General features: G+C 54.9%; 1 protein-coding gene across 1 annotated transcript in view; it reads left to right on the plus strand.

Moving 5' to 3' along the window:
• Nucleotides 1-17,735, plus strand: part of GALNT2 (polypeptide N-acetylgalactosaminyltransferase 2) — a 191,717-nt gene that overhangs the window by 160,878 nt on the left and 13,104 nt on the right. The window contains 6 exon segments of the mRNA XM_030334895.1: nt 1,017-1,104; nt 4,701-4,788; nt 5,391-5,494; nt 9,720-9,846; nt 14,990-15,082; nt 15,408-15,491. Coding sequence (XP_030190755.1) covers nt 1,017-1,104; nt 4,701-4,788; nt 5,391-5,494; nt 9,720-9,846; nt 14,990-15,082; nt 15,408-15,491 — 584 coding nt within the window.

Consider the following 17,735-nt stretch of genomic DNA (forward strand, 5'->3'; position numbering starts at 1 on the left):
AGGAGAGCAAATTATGCTATTTGGTGCCCATCCCCAGGTCCGGACCGAGCCAGGCAAGGGAAGACTTGATTCTCCCTTCTCGGCGCACGGGGTTTTGTGTCCCGTAAACTCGCTCCTGGGTGATGTCAGAACTTTATGCTGTTCTTTTACGTGTTCCTCTGATGTATTAGGCTCTTAGCTCTGCTGATTCTGTTACCAATTTGTTTTTCGAAGTCTTTCCTCTGGTTAACACGGGTTCTGTAAATGGCTGGAGGACAGCACTTCCTCTTCCGTTAACTAGCCGCGTGGGGCAGCGCCTCTCCCCAGCATCAAGCATCTCGTTTGAAAGAGGGCAGGAAGGTTAAAAGGCCTTATGTTCACAAACTCTTACCAGAATAATAACCGCGGCATAAAGAAATGCCTCCATCTAAGGGAAAAAATGTTCTTGTTTGATAGAAATCACAGGTAAGACCTGCGTAGAGTCTGGAATTCTCTAGCCGACTTGGCTTCCGTTCTGCCGGAATAATACTTGGTAACTCTCCTCATGCCCTAGCGTTGCCGTGTGGGTGTCTCGGCCAGGAGTCTACTCCCAAGGCCGCGGCTCACAGCTCTGATGTTTCAGTGCAGCTGAGCTTAGATTCTCTCAGGATGAAAGCAGCCCCGTGGTCGGCGTTTTGACATTTGGGAAAACGGAAGAGCGCGCTGGGGACCCTGGCACGGTCCCTGACTCCAGCCGGGGCAGCAAACACCTGAGGCACCCCATGCCCACGGCTGCCTCCTCTCAGGGAGTGATTCTCTCTGCCCGCTCACCCTCGACCTTGCTCGGCACAGAATAGGGCCCGTCCACAGGTCGGCTGAGGGCAGGGCGCGCGCGTTGGATGGGGGGCCCCAAGGTCCCCTGGAGCACAGCGTGGTTAGCGATGGCAAGCGGTGGGTTTCACTGAAACTGCCTGCCACGAATGCCTGCCTTTTGTGGGGTGGGATCCTTTGTTCTGTTTGTGATACCTACTCCTGTCTTTTGTTCATTTGTGTTTCAGGACAGGACTCGGGTCGTGTCCCCCATCATCGACGTCATCAATATGGACAACTTTCAGTACGTGGGGGCATCCGCTGACCTGAAAGGCGGTAAGCGCGGCTCCTGGTCCCCCCCCCCCCCCCGCCTCGCTCTTGCTGTCTGTGTGGTGTCTGATCGCCGCTCCTTCTCAGCGTCTCGAGTGACAGTGACAGCAGCTTTCACGCTGCCGGTGCACGCACCGTGAGCAAAGGGTGTCTCTGTGCTCGACAAGTGGGATCTCCTAAAGAGAGCGAAAAATAGCCTTATTTCCCTTAGAGGACTTCCTGTGTTTCCTGTTCTTCTCTTATCTCGTTGGCCTTCTGTGGCTGTTATGACGCGTGTGGCTCAGTACACACGACTGGTGTCATTTTTAATCGGAAGGTTAAGCCTTCCCAGGTCGGAGTCTGGGATGAGGATCCACCAGAGCTGACAGGCCGTGTGCGGTGAGCATCAGAGCTCAGTATCGGGCCGGCTTTGCCTCCCCTGTGACGCCAGCTCCTCTGACAGCGACAGCCTGCCTCTCCCTGGTGGCAGAGCCATCCAGGTCACCTGCCCTGCCGCCCGGGTCACCTGGGTCATCCCCAATTCCCGCTGACCACCCAAGCCCACTCATCACCAAGTCCTGCTGATTTTACCCCTTCGCGTGGCTTGGTTGCAGGTCCCCCCCTACACACACCCTCCCCCCCCCCAGCCGGCCATTCACATCCTGCTTCACTTTCGGGTCACCTCGAGTGTAAGTGGCCACACCAGCTTCCTGTTGATCCTCATAGCGTCCGGATGTGTTCTGTCACACCCAGCCCCCTTGGGGCCCCATTGGTGACTTTTCTCGTGCTCTTCACGTTCCCAGAAATTATCACAGGCCCCACAGAACCCCTGTGCGACCATACCGTCCTGGCTGCATGTATCGGCATTTGCTGGGTTAGAAATTCAAGCCGAGAACTTGTTAAAACACGAGGCGATGCAAATATACATCCAGTTGTCCATCAGAGTGCTGATCTCGTACGTCCTACAGCTTCTGGAAAGCTCCATCATGGGCTTTGGAAAGAGTGAGCCTGAAAGAGGCACTTACATAAGGTCTCATGTAAATATAAACACGGTTTTGACGTGGCAGACCCCCAGAAGGGTCTGTGGACCCCCGCGGGCTCCTGGGCCTTGCCTGGGGACCCGCCGGTCTCGTGCAGGGCTCCATGGTGCTGATGGCAGCGTAGGGATCACACTGGCCCCTCGAAGGGACTGGTCACCTGACACGCGGCTCTTACTAGTGTCCTTCTGTCCCTGGGACTGTGGGGTGGGGGTGGGGCAGGGGGTGGCTGGTGACACAGGGCTCTGCCACCGCCCGGTCATAAACGCTCTGTGCTCTGAACCTCGGCCGGTTGGCGGTCACGCCTCTCGGAGCCCGGCTGAGAGCCAGGAGGTCAGCTGAGACCGCTCAAAGCAGCTGAAAGAGACGTCAGAGCCTGTGCCTTCTGCCTGTGTAATGTCTTCGCTCTTGACCCTTCCCACCTACGGTCCACGAAGTCTTTTCTACCTGCCCAGCGGCACCCCAGTTGCTCTGTGTGAACCTAGGGGTCGCTTTGCCCGTCTTCCAACACCTTGAGTGGATGCCACGAGGACGGACTATTGCAGACAGACACGGGAGCCACTGATGGCCTGGCACGGAGAAAAGAAGACCGCGAAACTCTCAAACTGGGCGCAGCCTCAGGAAACAGAATGCCGGGGCGGTCCGGGCGACTCCGGCTTTTGGCCCCACCTGCCAGCTGACCTCTGCTCCTCCGCGTGCCCGTCTGAGAAGCGGGGTGCTAGTGTCGTGGGCAGCGAAGGGATGAGCCTCGCCGGCACGAGGTCTGTGATGTGGCCAGGCAGGTCCCCCGTCCCGAGCCATCGGCAGCGGGGCCGTCGCCGTGGGAGGGCTCTACGTGCATCAGGAGACACGGAGTTCAAAAACGATTCTCCGCAAACGGCGAGACGGTTTGGCCGCTTTAAAGGGGACAGATCCTTAGTTACCAAGAAAGCGTCGGTCTTCAGAATGTCTTCGTCCCCGAGGACTTGCAAGAGCTGAGATTTGATGGGCTCTCTTGCTCCCAGAGCAGCTTCCTGTGTGAGAGCCAGTGCAGGGACCCAGATGCTCTGAGGGTGGGGCTCAGGCCTCCTGCCGGGGTCGGAAGAAGAAGAGGCACCAGGTTTACTCCAGGAGCCCTTTAGGGGGAAAAAAAATCAAGGACGGCACTTTTAGCACGTTCTCAAAACCTAACATAGTTTGTCTGTTTGGACCAAATTAATAAAATAAGAATGAACATTCGCAAGCAGCGGGCGGTGTTAAAGTCACCTGGCCCGCTGGGGCCTCTGCGTTGTCTGCTGATCACACAGGCAGGACGTTTGTCGTTTCCCTGGTTGAGGCAGGCCTCGGGGAGCGCTGGGCTCTTCGGGAAAGCCAGTGTGGGGCCTGCCTCAGTTTCCTGCCTGGGCTCCCATCTCTGCCGCCTGCCCCCCCACCCCCAGCCACTCGCCTCTTCTTTGCTAGCCTGTGGCACTCGGCGGTACCAGCGGGGGGGCCTCTGTGGTCCCATGCCTCTGGAGGGGCCATCTGGTGTGCCGTGCTAGCCCAGGAGACCCCCGGCTCACACCTCCCACCCTGCCCTGTTCAGGCTACAGACGTGGGGGCTGGCGGGACAGCCAGACCTTGACGTCAGAGCACCCCGAAGAGAGATCCGAACCTAGGCCTTGCACGGAACCTGCTGGCCCAGGCCCCATGAGCTGAAGGACAGATGGCCCTGGAGTGATTAGGTTCAGCTGCCAGACCGTTGGAAACGCAGTATCGTGAGCCCCCTGTCACCAAGAAGTGGTCTCCTCGTGCATCTCTGGAGCATCAGCGGGTGGGGTGTGCGGGCACCCACGGCTCGGTGCGGGGTGCCTTCTGAGTAAGGGCGAGACACGGCAATACAAACGTCAGAAACCACGGGCAGGTACCGGGCCTGCGCTCGGCTGTCCCAAGCAGCCTGTGGCTTCTAGAAGTGACTTGGGACGGCGGCCGTTATTTCTCAGAAATTGCAGCTTGCTGCCCACTGCGCTGGCAGCCAAAGGAAGTATTTGGCTCATTTTCGTCAAAAAGTGGTCCCTCTGCCCCCCCCCCCCCCCAATACGGTTTGGTTGCAGCCAGGAGACGCTGAGAGGATCCCAGGTTGCAGGCCCAGGGACCCTGTCATCTTGTCCCCTCCCCTGCGTTCTTCTTTTGCCCCAGGACAGCGTTGGAGGCCCGGTGGCAGATTTGACTTTGTCCCTCTTTTTTCTCTCGCCTCCCTACAGCCCTCGGGTGTGCAGGGTGTCTCCACACGGACCCCCCTTCTCTCCCTGGGTCCGTTACCCTCAGGCATTTTCATCCTAGGAAAACCTGACCCGCGTTTTCTGTTCAGAGGGAGCCTCTCCAGCATGCGCCTTCCCTGCCGGTCTCCCGCCCAGGTCCCCCAGGCGCCCTCTCCCTCCTGCTGCGGCTTTCGTGGTCACGCTCTTTTCTTGTTTTTGTTTTTTTTTTTTTTTGCTGTGTGTGGTTTCAGTGAGTCCAGTCCAAACATCAAATACAAATACGTCTAAGCCGTGAGGGACGGAGGTGCAGGAGCACAGTTCGTACTTATCGGCGCCTTGTGTTTTGTGTCTTCTCTGTGGCCGGCAGGTTTTGACTGGAACTTGGTATTCAAATGGGATTACATGACGCCCGAGCAGAGAAGATCCCGCCAGGGGAACCCGGTCGCCCCCATAAAGTAAGTGCCGGGCATCCTTTGGGGTGCCCCTCACAGATGAGACCCCAGGCCCCGTGTTTTCTAGACACTCAGTTAAGCTCTTCCTCTTCCTGCCGGCACTTGACATTGAGTTCTCAGGGCATCTACTGGGAAGGAAGTAGGGGCTCAGTTAACTGCCTCTCAGGCTCACCGGGAGACACAGAGGTGATGGGTCGCATCTAACGTGAGGAACCAGCTCCAGGATAAGGGCAGCTGATATTATTGGGTCGCTTGCAGAATCTCCTGAGAGCTTATACGTATCGTTCTTCGTAATCTTCTAAGGAAACAGAGGCACGGAAAGGCCACCTGTCAGTGAGTGCCCCCGGCTTCAGTGGTCACTCTCTCGTAGGGGACCGGGTCCGGCCCCTTGCGCTGTGGGAGCGTCTGAGCAGGGCAGGTGGGAAGCATTTGAAGTCAGCAGCGGAAAAACAGCGACAGCATCCTGAGCCCGACTGGGGAACGGTGGCTGTGGCTTCGTTTTTAAGCTCACCTTATAGACCTGACCTTGGCAGTAGAATGCAGGAGCGCTGTCCTTGACCTTTGACCTCTCCCTCTCTTCCCTTCCACCCTCTCTGCCTTTTCAGAACCCCTATGATTGCTGGAGGGCTGTTCGTGATGGACAAGCTCTATTTTGAAGAGCTGGGGAAGTACGACATGATGATGGACGTGTGGGGAGGAGAGAACCTGGGTACGTGTGAGCCTGCGTCTTGGCTCTCCAAGCCTGGTGAAGCCGTGGCCTTCCGCCCAGCAAGGGCGCCCGACTGAAAAGCGGAAGCTTGGAAGAGGCTGTTAGGCAAGAGCTTGTGGTATACAGGCGGCCAGTTGGCAACCAGCTATAAAGACGTTAGTCACCGTTCATCAGACCCCGTCCGTCCCCGAATAAGTATCGATAACCTACCTTTCTCTCTTCAAGGTGTCTTGGGTTGGCCGTTAAAATCCGTCGCCCTAAGTTAGAATGAGGGATGCTAGAAGACAGACACTGTCTTTGAAGGAAAATGCAAACTTTTCAATGTCGTGTGGACCCGAGGGTTTGGAAAGCGAGCTTAACAAACACGGGGAAGGGCTTCAGGCTATAGGATTTGCTTTCAGCCGTGTAGAGTGGAAAGTGAGTCCGGGCCAGCCTCGTGGGGTTGACCATAGTCCCAGAAATCAGACGGCGTGAAGAGGCCTTGGCATTTAATCCCTCCTTGACTACTTTGTGAACGGTTCTCATTTAGTTTGATTTTTTTGTTTGTTTGTTTTTACTAACCCGTGCTAATCGTTTTTCCTCAGGTTTAGGGACGGTGAAATTTTATTTTATTTTTTAACGTTTATTTTGGAGAGACAGAGAGGACAGAGTTTGAGCAGGGGAGGGGCAGAGAGAGAGGGAGACACAGAATCCGAGGCAGGCGCCAGGCTCTGAGCTGTCAGCACAGAGCCCGACGCGGGGCTCGAACTCACAAACCGCGAGATCATGACCTGAGCCGAAGTCGGACGCTGAACCGACTGAGCCACCCAGGCGCCCAATTCTATACAATGAAATTTTATAGACTCTGGTCTGGGTTAGTACCTGCACCATACTTACTGCATTGAGATGAAAAGATTTCTTGTTTTGTTTGATTTTTGCTTGGTTGGTTTTGTTTTTTGTCGTTGTCATCGTCGTTTTTTGCTGGGGGTCCTGAACTGATTCTCCTCAGCTATTGATGCTGTTCGGTACCATCCGCCCTTGGGTGGGCAAACCCTGGGAGAAAGCAGGGCAGGGACAAAGGAGAGGACAAATGATGTCACCGTCAGTTTTAGGAGTTTTTACCCGTAACAGAAACTTTGACATTTTTTGTTAGTTTAGAAGAAAAAAGCTCTCCGCGCCTGTTTTATTTCTCTGACTTTACGATGTTAAAGTTAGTGATAGCGTCTCCTCTGTGGAGATTTGTCTGCCTCGGTTTGATGTTGAAAGCTTCTTTGGGCTCAGTAACAACACTGGGACAAAGGACCATGAGTCAAACTCCTTTTGGTTGTTTTTTTAATGACACGGTGACAGGTAGGGAGGACTTGTATGAAAGTCGTTTGAGCACGAAAGGCTTCAGAAGAATGATTAACCTTCTGAAGAGAATTCCGCGTCACCCTCGGTCCCCAGACATCTCCTGATGGCTTCGTGGAAATCTGGCCAGCCGGGACCACCCAGTAGGACAGGGCATCACTTGGGTGACCGTGGTTTTCAAAAGGTGTGCTGTCAGCTGAAAGCATGGATTAGGCCAATGATGTGGCAGCCAGCCTTTGTGTCACAGAAGAGTGTCGATATAAATACCAAAGGGGACATTTCACCAGAGACCTGAGGGCTTCAGCAAGAGAAGTCCCCAGTCTGAGTCTGTTTGACACCTCTCTGACTTCTTTTCTGAGCGCCGGGTGGGTGTGGACGTGTGTCGGGAGAGGTGGGGTGCTCCGAGTAACACCCAAGGCCACCTCGAGGTGCACCCCCCCCCCAAAACCACCGCGCCTTCCGCTTTTCCTAGCTGGCAACGTAAGTCTAACGTAAGCAATGAAAAAGAAAGACGGAGAACCTGGTCCCCGGCCCCTGTGAGACGTAGGCGTTAGGCTCCTTGGACACGTGATTTGTCCTCTGTGCCATGTCCCCACAGCATTAGCCAGATGCTGACTGCTTCCGGTGCATCATCTCATTTTGTGCTTGCTTTCTTTTTTTTTCGGTTGAGGTGTAGTTAGGCACGGCACCACGGTTTCGTTAGTTTCGGGTGCGCAACCTAGAGATTTTCGCCAGCGCTGTGCGTCTCGTTTCATGCTTTCTTGAAGGACCAAGGTCCTGCCCGAGACCTCACGGCTGGTTGTTAGCAGAGCCGAGAAGCAAACAAGTGGCCTGATCCAAAAGCCACCAAGTTATCCTGCGTAATCGTTCCCAAGTTGTAGCGTCCCCAAGTTCAAGTGCAATCAGAGTTGAACGTAATCGTACTTCTGTGTGGCCTTCCAAATCTCCCGCCAGGTCTCTGAATGGATCCCTTCCTGGTTTAACACACGCCCTCCACGGAAGCCACGGGGCCTTCCTAGCCCCCAGATTGAATGTTCCAGTTAGGCGAGCGTATATTTAAATTTTTATTCTCCTGAAACGCAGAGAACTTCTTATTCAAAGCTTTGTTGGACACGGAGAAAGTCAGAAACCCGTCACGGCAGAGACTTGGGTTGGTCATGACCCTACGTTTTTCAAGGCTGCGAGGGAATTGGTTATGAGAGGTCCATGGCAGCTGCATGGATCACTCCTCTCGAGCCAACGAGGGGTTTCCTACTTGAGTTTGCTAGATCCAGTCCTAGGAACTCCCGTTGTGACCGAGGGAGTGTCACGTGCCTTCAGCGGTGCGGTCTGGGCGCCTACTGCCACGGACAGGGCTCTGCCTGGAGGATTTATCCAGCAGCTCGCTTGTGGTGTGCCCTAATCCCACCTTATTTCCGACCCTTTTATACTTCCAGCAGTGACTGCTAATTCTGTGCATTCTATCTCGCTTCCCCACCGTGTTCTTACGGGTGTGAAGTGATGTCGAGGAAGTGCCCTTTTTATACAAACCATGAAGACTGTTGCGGTCACTGAGATGGTTGGTGAGGAGGACAGGTGCCTGGTCAGAGGGTGCCGGGCTGTTCCAGAAGCCAGCCACGCGCCGAGCTTTTCCCCAGTACAGACGCTCAGGGCAGTGTGTATGTTGAAGTTGGCCTGAGCATCTCATTACTCCTGCAGGTAGATTCTGTGTCGAAGCAGGTTACTGACCAATGAAGTCCATGGCCAGCTCTGAGGGTTCTGTGTTACTCGGGCATCTTTGGTCATTACCACAGTCCAAAGGCACCTGTGAACTTTCCAGGTGACTTGCAGCCTGCTAATAATGCACAGTTCTGGATAAGCGTAAATTTTGGAATTTAAGGGGAGGGTCGTTTTCTCCTGAAGAGAGAAAGTCCAGCTGCTTACTCGTGGTCAGTGCCCTGAAAATAAGTTGTCGAGGAAGTTGGCCTATACGGTGGCCGGTTACATCTGACATCGGAGCTCCATTGTGGGTGTTTCATGCTTTTTAATTCATGGATGTTTATACACCTTCCTGGTGCCTTTTCTAAGGGTGTCGATACAAAGCAAGTGCGAATGTAATAGCCCCTGATCACGAACCCTCTGGTGAAGAATTCAGGGCAAGCATTTCATCAGTTAATACCTGTGATGCCGCACGGATACGCGAGGTCTTGTGCCTGGAGTCCCTCCATGTTCAAAATAGACCAGAGAATCGCACTTGTCTGCAGGTGTCTCGTCTGAATCTGAAAAACGTTTCTGCGTGCTCTTTTGTTGTTTTTTTTGTTTGTTTGTTTTGTTTTGTTTTTAATTTGGAACCGAATTCTTGAATGCAAACATGGGATTTGGTAACACAGATCTAGCTGACTCCATAATTTGGATCTGTGCTCAAATCTAAGCTAGTAAATGTCCCAGGGTAGGGAGTTTGTTTGACATTCTTCTTTTTGTCTACACCACTTCCCATTTCTGTAAAAAAACACCGCTGTGGAGACACCCTCTTGGTGAACCGCAGTACGAACTTTCGTTCCATCTTTTTTTTTTTCTCTTCAACTTTATTGAGGTGCCGTTGACGATTTAACGTTGTGTATATTTAAGGCACGCAACTTGTATTCGCTACAGTCAGGCTGACCTACCTGCACATACTTTCCTGATTGTGCTATGGAGCCAGGAGATACTGGGTGTGTCCAGTGTCCCCACTGTAGAATGTTCAGGACCAGGTTCTGGAAGGAGGCAGGCTCCCTGTTCACATCTCCTTCAGGAGACGAGGGCACGAGAGCCCTTTGATGGGCTACTGGCGGGTGGATGTCTGTGCCCTGTCTGGGGTGGCTGCTGCTAAGAACAGTCCAGGGCTCCGTCAGTCACCCTGTCTCATTCCTCGCCTCAGAGATCTCGTTCCGCGTGTGGCAGTGCGGCGGCAGCCTGGAGATCGTCCCCTGCAGCCGCGTGGGACACGTGTTCCGGAAGCAGCACCCCTACACCTTCCCGGGTGGCAGCGGCACCGTCTTCGCCCGGTGAGTGGCTATGAGGGGCTGAGCGGGGACAGGAACACCGGTGGCCACGGGACTTAACCTCGGGCTGTATGGAAGCAGGTGTCCTTCCCTGGGGTGCCACTCAGCAAGGACGGGGACCGACTGTGCCCACAGCAGCACGGGTGCCACTCACTCTGCTGAGTGACAAGTGGCATGGTGTTTAATCCCGTTTCTAGGACGGTGTCAGAAGGACACAGCTACGGTGACAGGGAGCAGACAGGGGTGGGGCGGAGGCGTGAGTACAGGGGGGCAGCCTGAGGGGTGTCCGGGGTGACCGTGCCTTCCTGCATCCTGATGTGGTAGTAATGACACCAGTCTGTACACGTGTGAAAGCTCAGACAACTGGACACCCCCCCCCCGTCCCCCCGCCGGCAGAATGTGTGAGAAAACGTTATTGTGAACAAGAGGAACTTGATATGTTACCATTCAGGGCACCGTATGTGAACAACACGAAAGTCAGGCCATACTAAATTCACGCCAGAAAGACGCGGCGTATGGAAATGATTTATGGTAGATAACAGAAATATCTTCGCAAATGTGAAGATACCAAATCAAGAGTTTTCTGAAGAAGACAGGCCAATTACCCATCGTGGGCCTACGGGTGTCTTCTGGGGAATTCTTCCAGATGCTAAAGATAAAACGGCACGCAGGCCCGTGGCCAGCCTGGCCCCAGGGAGCTGGGAGCGGTCAGCCCCACATCTGAATAGCTAAGTAAGACGGCAGCCACTGATAAATGCTGCGAGAAGGATCAGAGAAGGATCACCGGTGCTCACATGGCTGAGCGGGAGCGGACTGGACACAGAGGGACCCTCTGCGCCCTCGTTTCAGACCCAGAGGTGGGAGGGAGGGGCTCTGGGCTCCTGGGGGACGGCGCTCCCTGCAGGACGAGGAGGTCCTCGGCGCTGAGGATCGGTGTCTGCCACCAGGTGGGCCCGGAGCCTAGGGAATAAGGGGACAGTAGACAGGGTGGGAGAGCTCGACCAGCCCCAGCCTAGCACCCTGTAGGTGGGGGGAAACTCGGGATGATGTTTGGATGCCGGAGGGGGGGGAGTTACCGTAGGCACCTGACTTTTGAGCAGGTATCTGACTTCTCTGTTTTAAGCTTTAGCGAGGTGTTCATGGCCTCTGGGCAGAGGGTGGTGAGGAGGTGACATCAGGAGGAACCGATGGCAGGGGCGGGGGCCCAGGCAGAGAGAAGGTGGCGGGGACGGGGCTGTGGCTGTGACAGCGGAGCGCCAACAGGCAGCGATTACGGTGGCCTGGCTGTGGCCGGAGACCAGCAGCCGGGAATTATGAGCGAGCCCCAGGCCTGCGGTCAGCTTTGCCAACCCGGTGCCCCCACCGAACCCGGAGAGCTGGAGAGAGAGCAGAAGTGAGCCCGGGAGAACAAACAGCCTCTCTCTGGTCCACTGTTTTACAGCTTAGATTCCAAGTGCAGGTTGCACACCACACACGTTATTATTACCCGGAAGTGAAAATTATTTCAGCAGAAGTGAAAATGTCAGCACGGAAGGTCTGAGTTCTGGGAGCCTCCAGCGAGGCCAAGTATCAAATAAAACTTCCGGCCAGATTACCCTCTTTCAACAGTACGTCCTTTCCCGAATGCCATCTGACGTCATTTCTGCTCTTTACCAGAAACGGAAGTATTTCTTCTAGGGCGAGCTCCACGAAATAAACAGTGAGGGGTTTGTTCTTTCCCGGGGACAACATGAGATTCCTCCCAAAAGCCTCTCGTGTGGACATATTAAAGCCCTTGGTCGCTACCAGCACAAGGTATTTGTTAACATACACAGAACATTGCTTTACGCAGTGTCGTTTTTAAGCTGTTTAGAAGGGAAACTTCTTCGCCGTAACTTATGGCCCCCGAGAAGTCTGCGCACCAGAGGCCCGGACAAAAGACTGACCCAGGCCCCCAGAGATCTGCTGGCCTGCGGCGCATCTCCGCGGCCCTCTGCCTCAGCTGACTCATCTAAAAGATGAGGGGGCCGAATTAGATGGTTTCTGAGGTCCCTTTCCAGTTCCGCGTTCTCTCTGGTTTCCTCTGATATGCGGCATCAAGTGTGTATTTCACCATTAACAATTGGGACTTCATGACAAGAGCTAACACGTATGTGGCGATTGGTGTGCATCGGACTGTTTCTCAGTACTTTACCAACATTAGCTTACGTCATTCTCCTAAAACCTTATGAACGAAATACTCTGATTGGTCCCCGCTTCAGGGATAAGGGAAGCTGAGGCGGCGGAAGCGTCATCCCTCCGGCCAAGTTCACACAACCGGAAAGCACTTGAGCCAGGTTGCCACTCGGGGAGCCGGGCTCCGGACTCCACGGCCTTACCACATACCGATCTTTTTATCTAGATGCTAAAAGAGGCAACAGAACAACACGCAGAGGGTGATCTCATTTATGTAGGTTAGTTTGTCAGCGAGTGAGTGAGTGAGGGAGGAATGAATGAATGAGTGAGTGAATGAATGGAGCAAGCAGCCCCAGTGGGATCCTGCCTTGTTTTACCCCTCCCGTGTGCACATGTGGGCACTGGCACTTTAGAAAGGGTAAGGCTGTGACCCACCTGCAAATCCTTGCTTCGTGTCTCTGGTTGTGGCGGCCACATCCCTCAAGACCAGTTGAGAGTGGGCCAGTTGGGCGACGTCGCGACGTGTCCAGTTTGCTTCCTGCAGGCCCCTCAAGAGACTGTAGGGTGTTGTGTGCGTGCTGGAGTGTGTGTGTGAATTAGAATTTACCCGGAGGCCAGAGATGGCCCCAGTCAGAAGAGCAGCTGGGTGGTGGGGCACATCCCTTAGAGACGGGCATTGGGTTTTAGGTTTCGAGTTAATGGCGAGACTTCACCAATGCGATTGAAATGAAATACAGGAAACCCAGCGGTGTAAACTTACTTTCTTACCGGACTGTTTTCTGTTATTCCCACCGTGCAGTAGAACTGGCCCGTGTGACTCACACCTTCTTTTGTTGCCTGCTTTCTGAGAGAGCTACCCTGTCTGCGCTGAGTGTAGGGGTGGGCAGAGAGGAAGCAAAGGCAAGGAAAACCTGGATAAATCAAAGTGGACCTTTCTGGGTGCCGCTGTATCCATAGCACCAAGAAGACTGGCGTATAGTAGGTACTGAATAAATATTTGAATGAATGAATGGAAACTGGGGCGGAGTAAGCACGTGAAGCTTATTGGTTGAGTCTTACCTATGGATCTTTCTCTATTCAGCAGACAGAAGGATGTTGCTTTGCGTTTAGGGATTGCGAAATGGGTTAATGACTTAGGTGATTCAAAACCACTGTGTGATTGGAATTCAGAAAACCTTGGAAGCGTTCGGGGCTGAAAGGGACCTAGGAGATGCTTGAATCTAACCGTTTCATCCAACTGATGAGCAGTCCCGGTCCCAGAGGACTGACGTCACACAGCCTGTTGGAGATTGGGTGTTAAGTTGAGGCATGGGCCACTTGGTAAGACTCCGAATCCCAGTAAGCATATTTAATGGCTCTTCTGAGAAATAATACTTACGATCCCGCATCCCGGGCACTTCAGATCTTTAAATGCTCGTTGTTGAACGTCTTTCTTACAGAGCGAAAATAAACAATATCGCCAATTTCATTAACAAAGATGGTAGTCTTCTAATGTGGTAGGTCCTTCTCTCCAGCCCCCTCCCCTACCCCTCCCTTCCCTGCACGCACATATCTATCGCGCACTGTTCCCTAGCCTGTTTTCTCTTCACCCAACAGCCAGTCAAGGGCGTCATTCCACGGCAGCATGTAAGACGCACACCAGTATTTTCAGTGGCTGCAGAGAAGTCCATTTATTTGATCACTTCCCTGTCAATGGTCGTATGGTTTCTAATTTTTTTCGCCATTATAAACAATGCTGAAGTGAGCGTATTTTCACATGTGTGTTTTCCTTCCTAGTCGATAAATTTCCACGAGGTAGGTTGTAGAAGCGGGAACTTGCCAGGTCAGAGGACAGCCATGTTATTTCGTATTGTCTTGTCTGTCTAGTAGATGGCATTTGGAACAGTTCATCTTCTATCTCAGGAAGAGAAAAAGAGGCTCTGCATCACTTTAGGTGAAAGATATATGCCCCGAATAGAAATTATCTTCATAATTGTAGCTCACATCATTTGAAAGCCTCCCTACTTAAAAAGAGACCTTTTTGGTAGAGAAAAGGAATTCTTTTCGAAGGTAGAGAAAAGGAATTCTTTTCGAAGGTGAACGCTGCCTCCCTAATAATTTATTATGGAAGAACATAACGTGTTCTGTACGGATTCTTAAGGACGGGTGAGTCTACTTTGGTACCGAGTCCAGGACTTGGGAGCAGAGAGGCCCCCTGTATGAATGCTGCTCTATACATGCTTTGCAAAGAATGCCGGCAGGGTCAGATGTGGACGTCCGTGCGTGTGAATCCTTTAACGCAGGCCGTGTGTGCAAAAGTAGCTTGTTCCAGAGGCCTTATTGATCATGCATCATGGTTTTGAGACCGAAGCATGTGGTTTTCCTGCCTTCTAGAAAAGCACGGGGTAGCTGATTAGAGCCCCACGTGTGGGGCGTAAAGCTGCTGTCCCCTTCACGTGACGACTCCTTGTCCAAACAGGACACTCTGTCAGCTCAGGTCTGCAGGCAAAAAAAAGTCTTTTTTAATAGGAATTCTTATCTATTTTTGACTTTTGCCCGGGGCCGTCTGGTAGGGTGAGAGCCGTGATGAGAAGGGCCGTGGAGGCCGAGGGGTTCTCGGCTGTCCTCCCGGGTGCTTCCTTCTGCGCACACATTCGCACGGGTTGTTGCCGTGACGCTTTGTCCTTCCCGATGGTACAGCCCCAGTCTCTTCTTCCCAGTCCCTGCCTGTGCTGCATTTCTGACTCCGACTTTTGCTCTTTGACAATCCGTTTTCGCGCAACCCGAGAAAGCGAGCTCTGTTTGTTCAGTAAGCACCCGCTGAATGCCAGCTACCCGCAGACACGGGCCTGGGTGCTGAGCGGGGACAGCCCGCTCTCTACGCCGCTGCCCAAGCTGCCGGCCGGCGTCGGAGGACCTTCCTGAGTGGCACTCCGAGCGGACGAGTGCACACAGCGTGACGCTGATGGAAAGGAAGCAGATCACAGCTCAAGGAGATTTGTTTGGTTTCTAGTAACACCCGCCGGGCAGCAGAGGTCTGGATGGACGAATACAAAAACTTCTATTACGCAGCAGTGCCTTCTGCCAGAAACGTCCCTTATGGAAAGTAAGTGTAACTTGCACCCTCTCGTGCTGCTTTGCTCGGGATCCTTGGGGGTGGGGGGAGCCCCGTGGTCAGCCCGCACCCCAAGAACCACACCGCCTCCAGAGTCGAGAACAGGCGCCCGGGGGTCGAAGCAGGGGCCTCTGCTCGGGACCGGGCGAGGGCCTCGGGCAGGCGGGGTGCGGGAGGTGCCCGGGGTCATGGGGACAGGAGCGTGCGGGGTCCAAGGTCCACTGCTGCCTCAGTGCCGTTCTCAGGAGCAGATCTGATGGAGGGAGCCGGTCAGTTCTTCAGATTGGTAAAGGAATCTTGTTTCCCTCTTCTCCAGTATTCAGAGCCGACTGGAGCTTAGGAAGAAGCTTAGCTGCAAGCCTTTCAAATGGTACCTCGAAAACGTCTACCCAGAATTAAGGTAAGCCCCCCGGGGGGACCTGCGGGGGGCGGGGGGTCTCACTTCGCCGGGGCTTAGGAGCAGCAAGTATCGGAGAGGCGGCGAGGCCTCGGAAGGTGAGGAAGTGAAGATTGCACCTCGGACAGGAGGCCAGGAGCTGGACCCCCTCCCCCCCCCAGTGAGAGCTGCGTGTCCTTCCCCCGCAGCTGTCGCCAAGCGGCCCTGAGAATGTGCTCCCTGAATGGCGGCCTCCTGCCGCGCGTTCCCTTGCCCTTCTCTGGAGAGGTGGAGACAGTCCCAGGTGTCCCCTCATCTAACTCCTTCCCCGTTGGCAAGGGGGGCAGGGGCTAAGCGGCCGAGGACTGTGCTCTAACCGGCCGTGTAAGCGGCCCGAGGAGCAGCGCCCGCCCCCCCCCCCCAGGTGTGTGCGCTGTGCCCACCCTGCCCGGCTGCCTCCGTGCGGCCTCCCGGTTCTGGCGCCCCGGGCCTCCCCGTCCTCGCGTGTCTCGCCCCAGTTGGCGAGAGTCGGGAGCTGAGACCCAGCACCGACCCGGGCGCAGATCCAAGAATACCTCCGCCCTGCCGCTTGCCGTTTGGCCCCTGCTGCCCGGGCACCACCGCCCCCTCCTGTGCAACCGCCGATGGTGGCACCCAGCAGGGGCGCGGGGACCGGGACCCCGCCCACGGCGCCTCCCTCCTCCAGGCTGGTCTCTACCCCACGTAAAATGGGAGTCATGACGCCGGCGCCCTGCTTCCCTCCAGGAGAGCTCATCAGAAGCACTCTTCCGCGCCTTCTGTCCACACCCGGCGTCTCGTTGTAAATTAATGTGAGCCCCGCGTCCCGAGGGAGCACTGATACCCTCATCGGCGGGCGCGCGGGCCTCCGGCCTTCGGGATCCATCTCCGCTTCATCTTCGTAAAGGGGTTGCCAGACAGCTCTTGGCTTTAATGCGGCACATCCCTTATTCTGAATATGCCCAAAGCGTTTCACCGCGAGTCCCGTGTCTCCCAGCCCGGGGACCGGGAACGCGACAGCCCCCACCGTGATCTTTTGCACTAACGGCTCCTCCAGAGCCCTTGTCACAGAGACGCGTTGGAGGGTTAGATGATGCGGCTGGGCCTCATCGCGGCTACTCGCGCACATCCCCCTCTGGAACCGTTGCCTCGGCTTTTAAAGCAACGTACGACGTCCTGCCCCCCTCCCCCCGCCCACCCCCAGCCGGAAGAGCGGGCAGAGCGGGACGGTGTCCTCCCTCCGGCCCCCTCTGTGAAGGATGGCTTTCGCTGGGGATTGGGAACGGTGTCGGTCACCAGCGGGAGCCCCCCGGTCGTCGTCTCTCTCTCTCTCTCAGCTCATGCGGGGCCTCCCAGCAGCAGATCGTAGCCCCCCAATGGCACCCACCTCGTATTTGCTGGCCTGGGTCTTAGTGGGTAATGATGCCAGGCAAGAGCGACATCAAATGCGGTTTCACCCCGAGGTGCCACTGGACCGTGTCCGAAGCATCGCGCACCGTGCCGGCAGGTGACTCCGCTGCCCCCGACCCCGCCCTGCGCCAGGCAAGAGAGACACCAACTTCGTACTTGTGTTGTGGCCGTGGTAATCACTGCCACTTACCGAGTGCTTCCCAAGAGCCTGACTTACGAGGCAGTATTTTTACATGATAACTTGCAGCTGAACTGTTCCTCGGGTGCCGTGCAGAAGAGGGGGGTGAGGTGTGGAGAGAGCAGGAGGTCTGAGAGACGACGCAGCTGGTGCAGGGCCCAGGCCGGGTGCAGATGCAGGTCGAATCCCAAGGCGCGTCATCCCCCCCCCGCCAACCATGACCTGGGTCTGTTTGTGGCAAGGCCTCCCGACAAAGCCACTCAGGTTCTCCCCTCTTCCGGGCGAAGGTCAGATCCTAAGTTTTCTGGGAAGTTCAAGCGGCACGTGACCACGCTCACTGCTTTTCTTTTACTGTTTTTTTATTTTTAAATACATATCTTTTTTTTTTTTTTTATTTTTTTTTAAGGTTTATTTTTGAGAGCACGAGGCGGGGGAGGGGCAGAGAGAGGGGGACAGAGGCTCCGAAGCAGGCTCTGGGCCCAGAGCAACGAGCCCAGGGTGGGGCTCTAACTCACGAACTTGCGAGACCGTCAGCTGAGCCGAAGTCCGACACTCAACCCACGGAGCCACCCAGGCGCCCCTCATTCATTGCTTTCCTAAAGAACTCCCAACGGACCAACACCAAAGAATACAGGAGCTTTTCCTTTCCAGAAACGTTTCCC

This window comes from Lynx canadensis, chromosome D2, assembly GCF_007474595.2.
Source record: "Lynx canadensis isolate LIC74 chromosome D2, mLynCan4.pri.v2, whole genome shotgun sequence".
In the NCBI taxonomy this organism is placed as follows: domain Eukaryota; kingdom Metazoa; phylum Chordata; class Mammalia; order Carnivora; family Felidae; genus Lynx; species Lynx canadensis.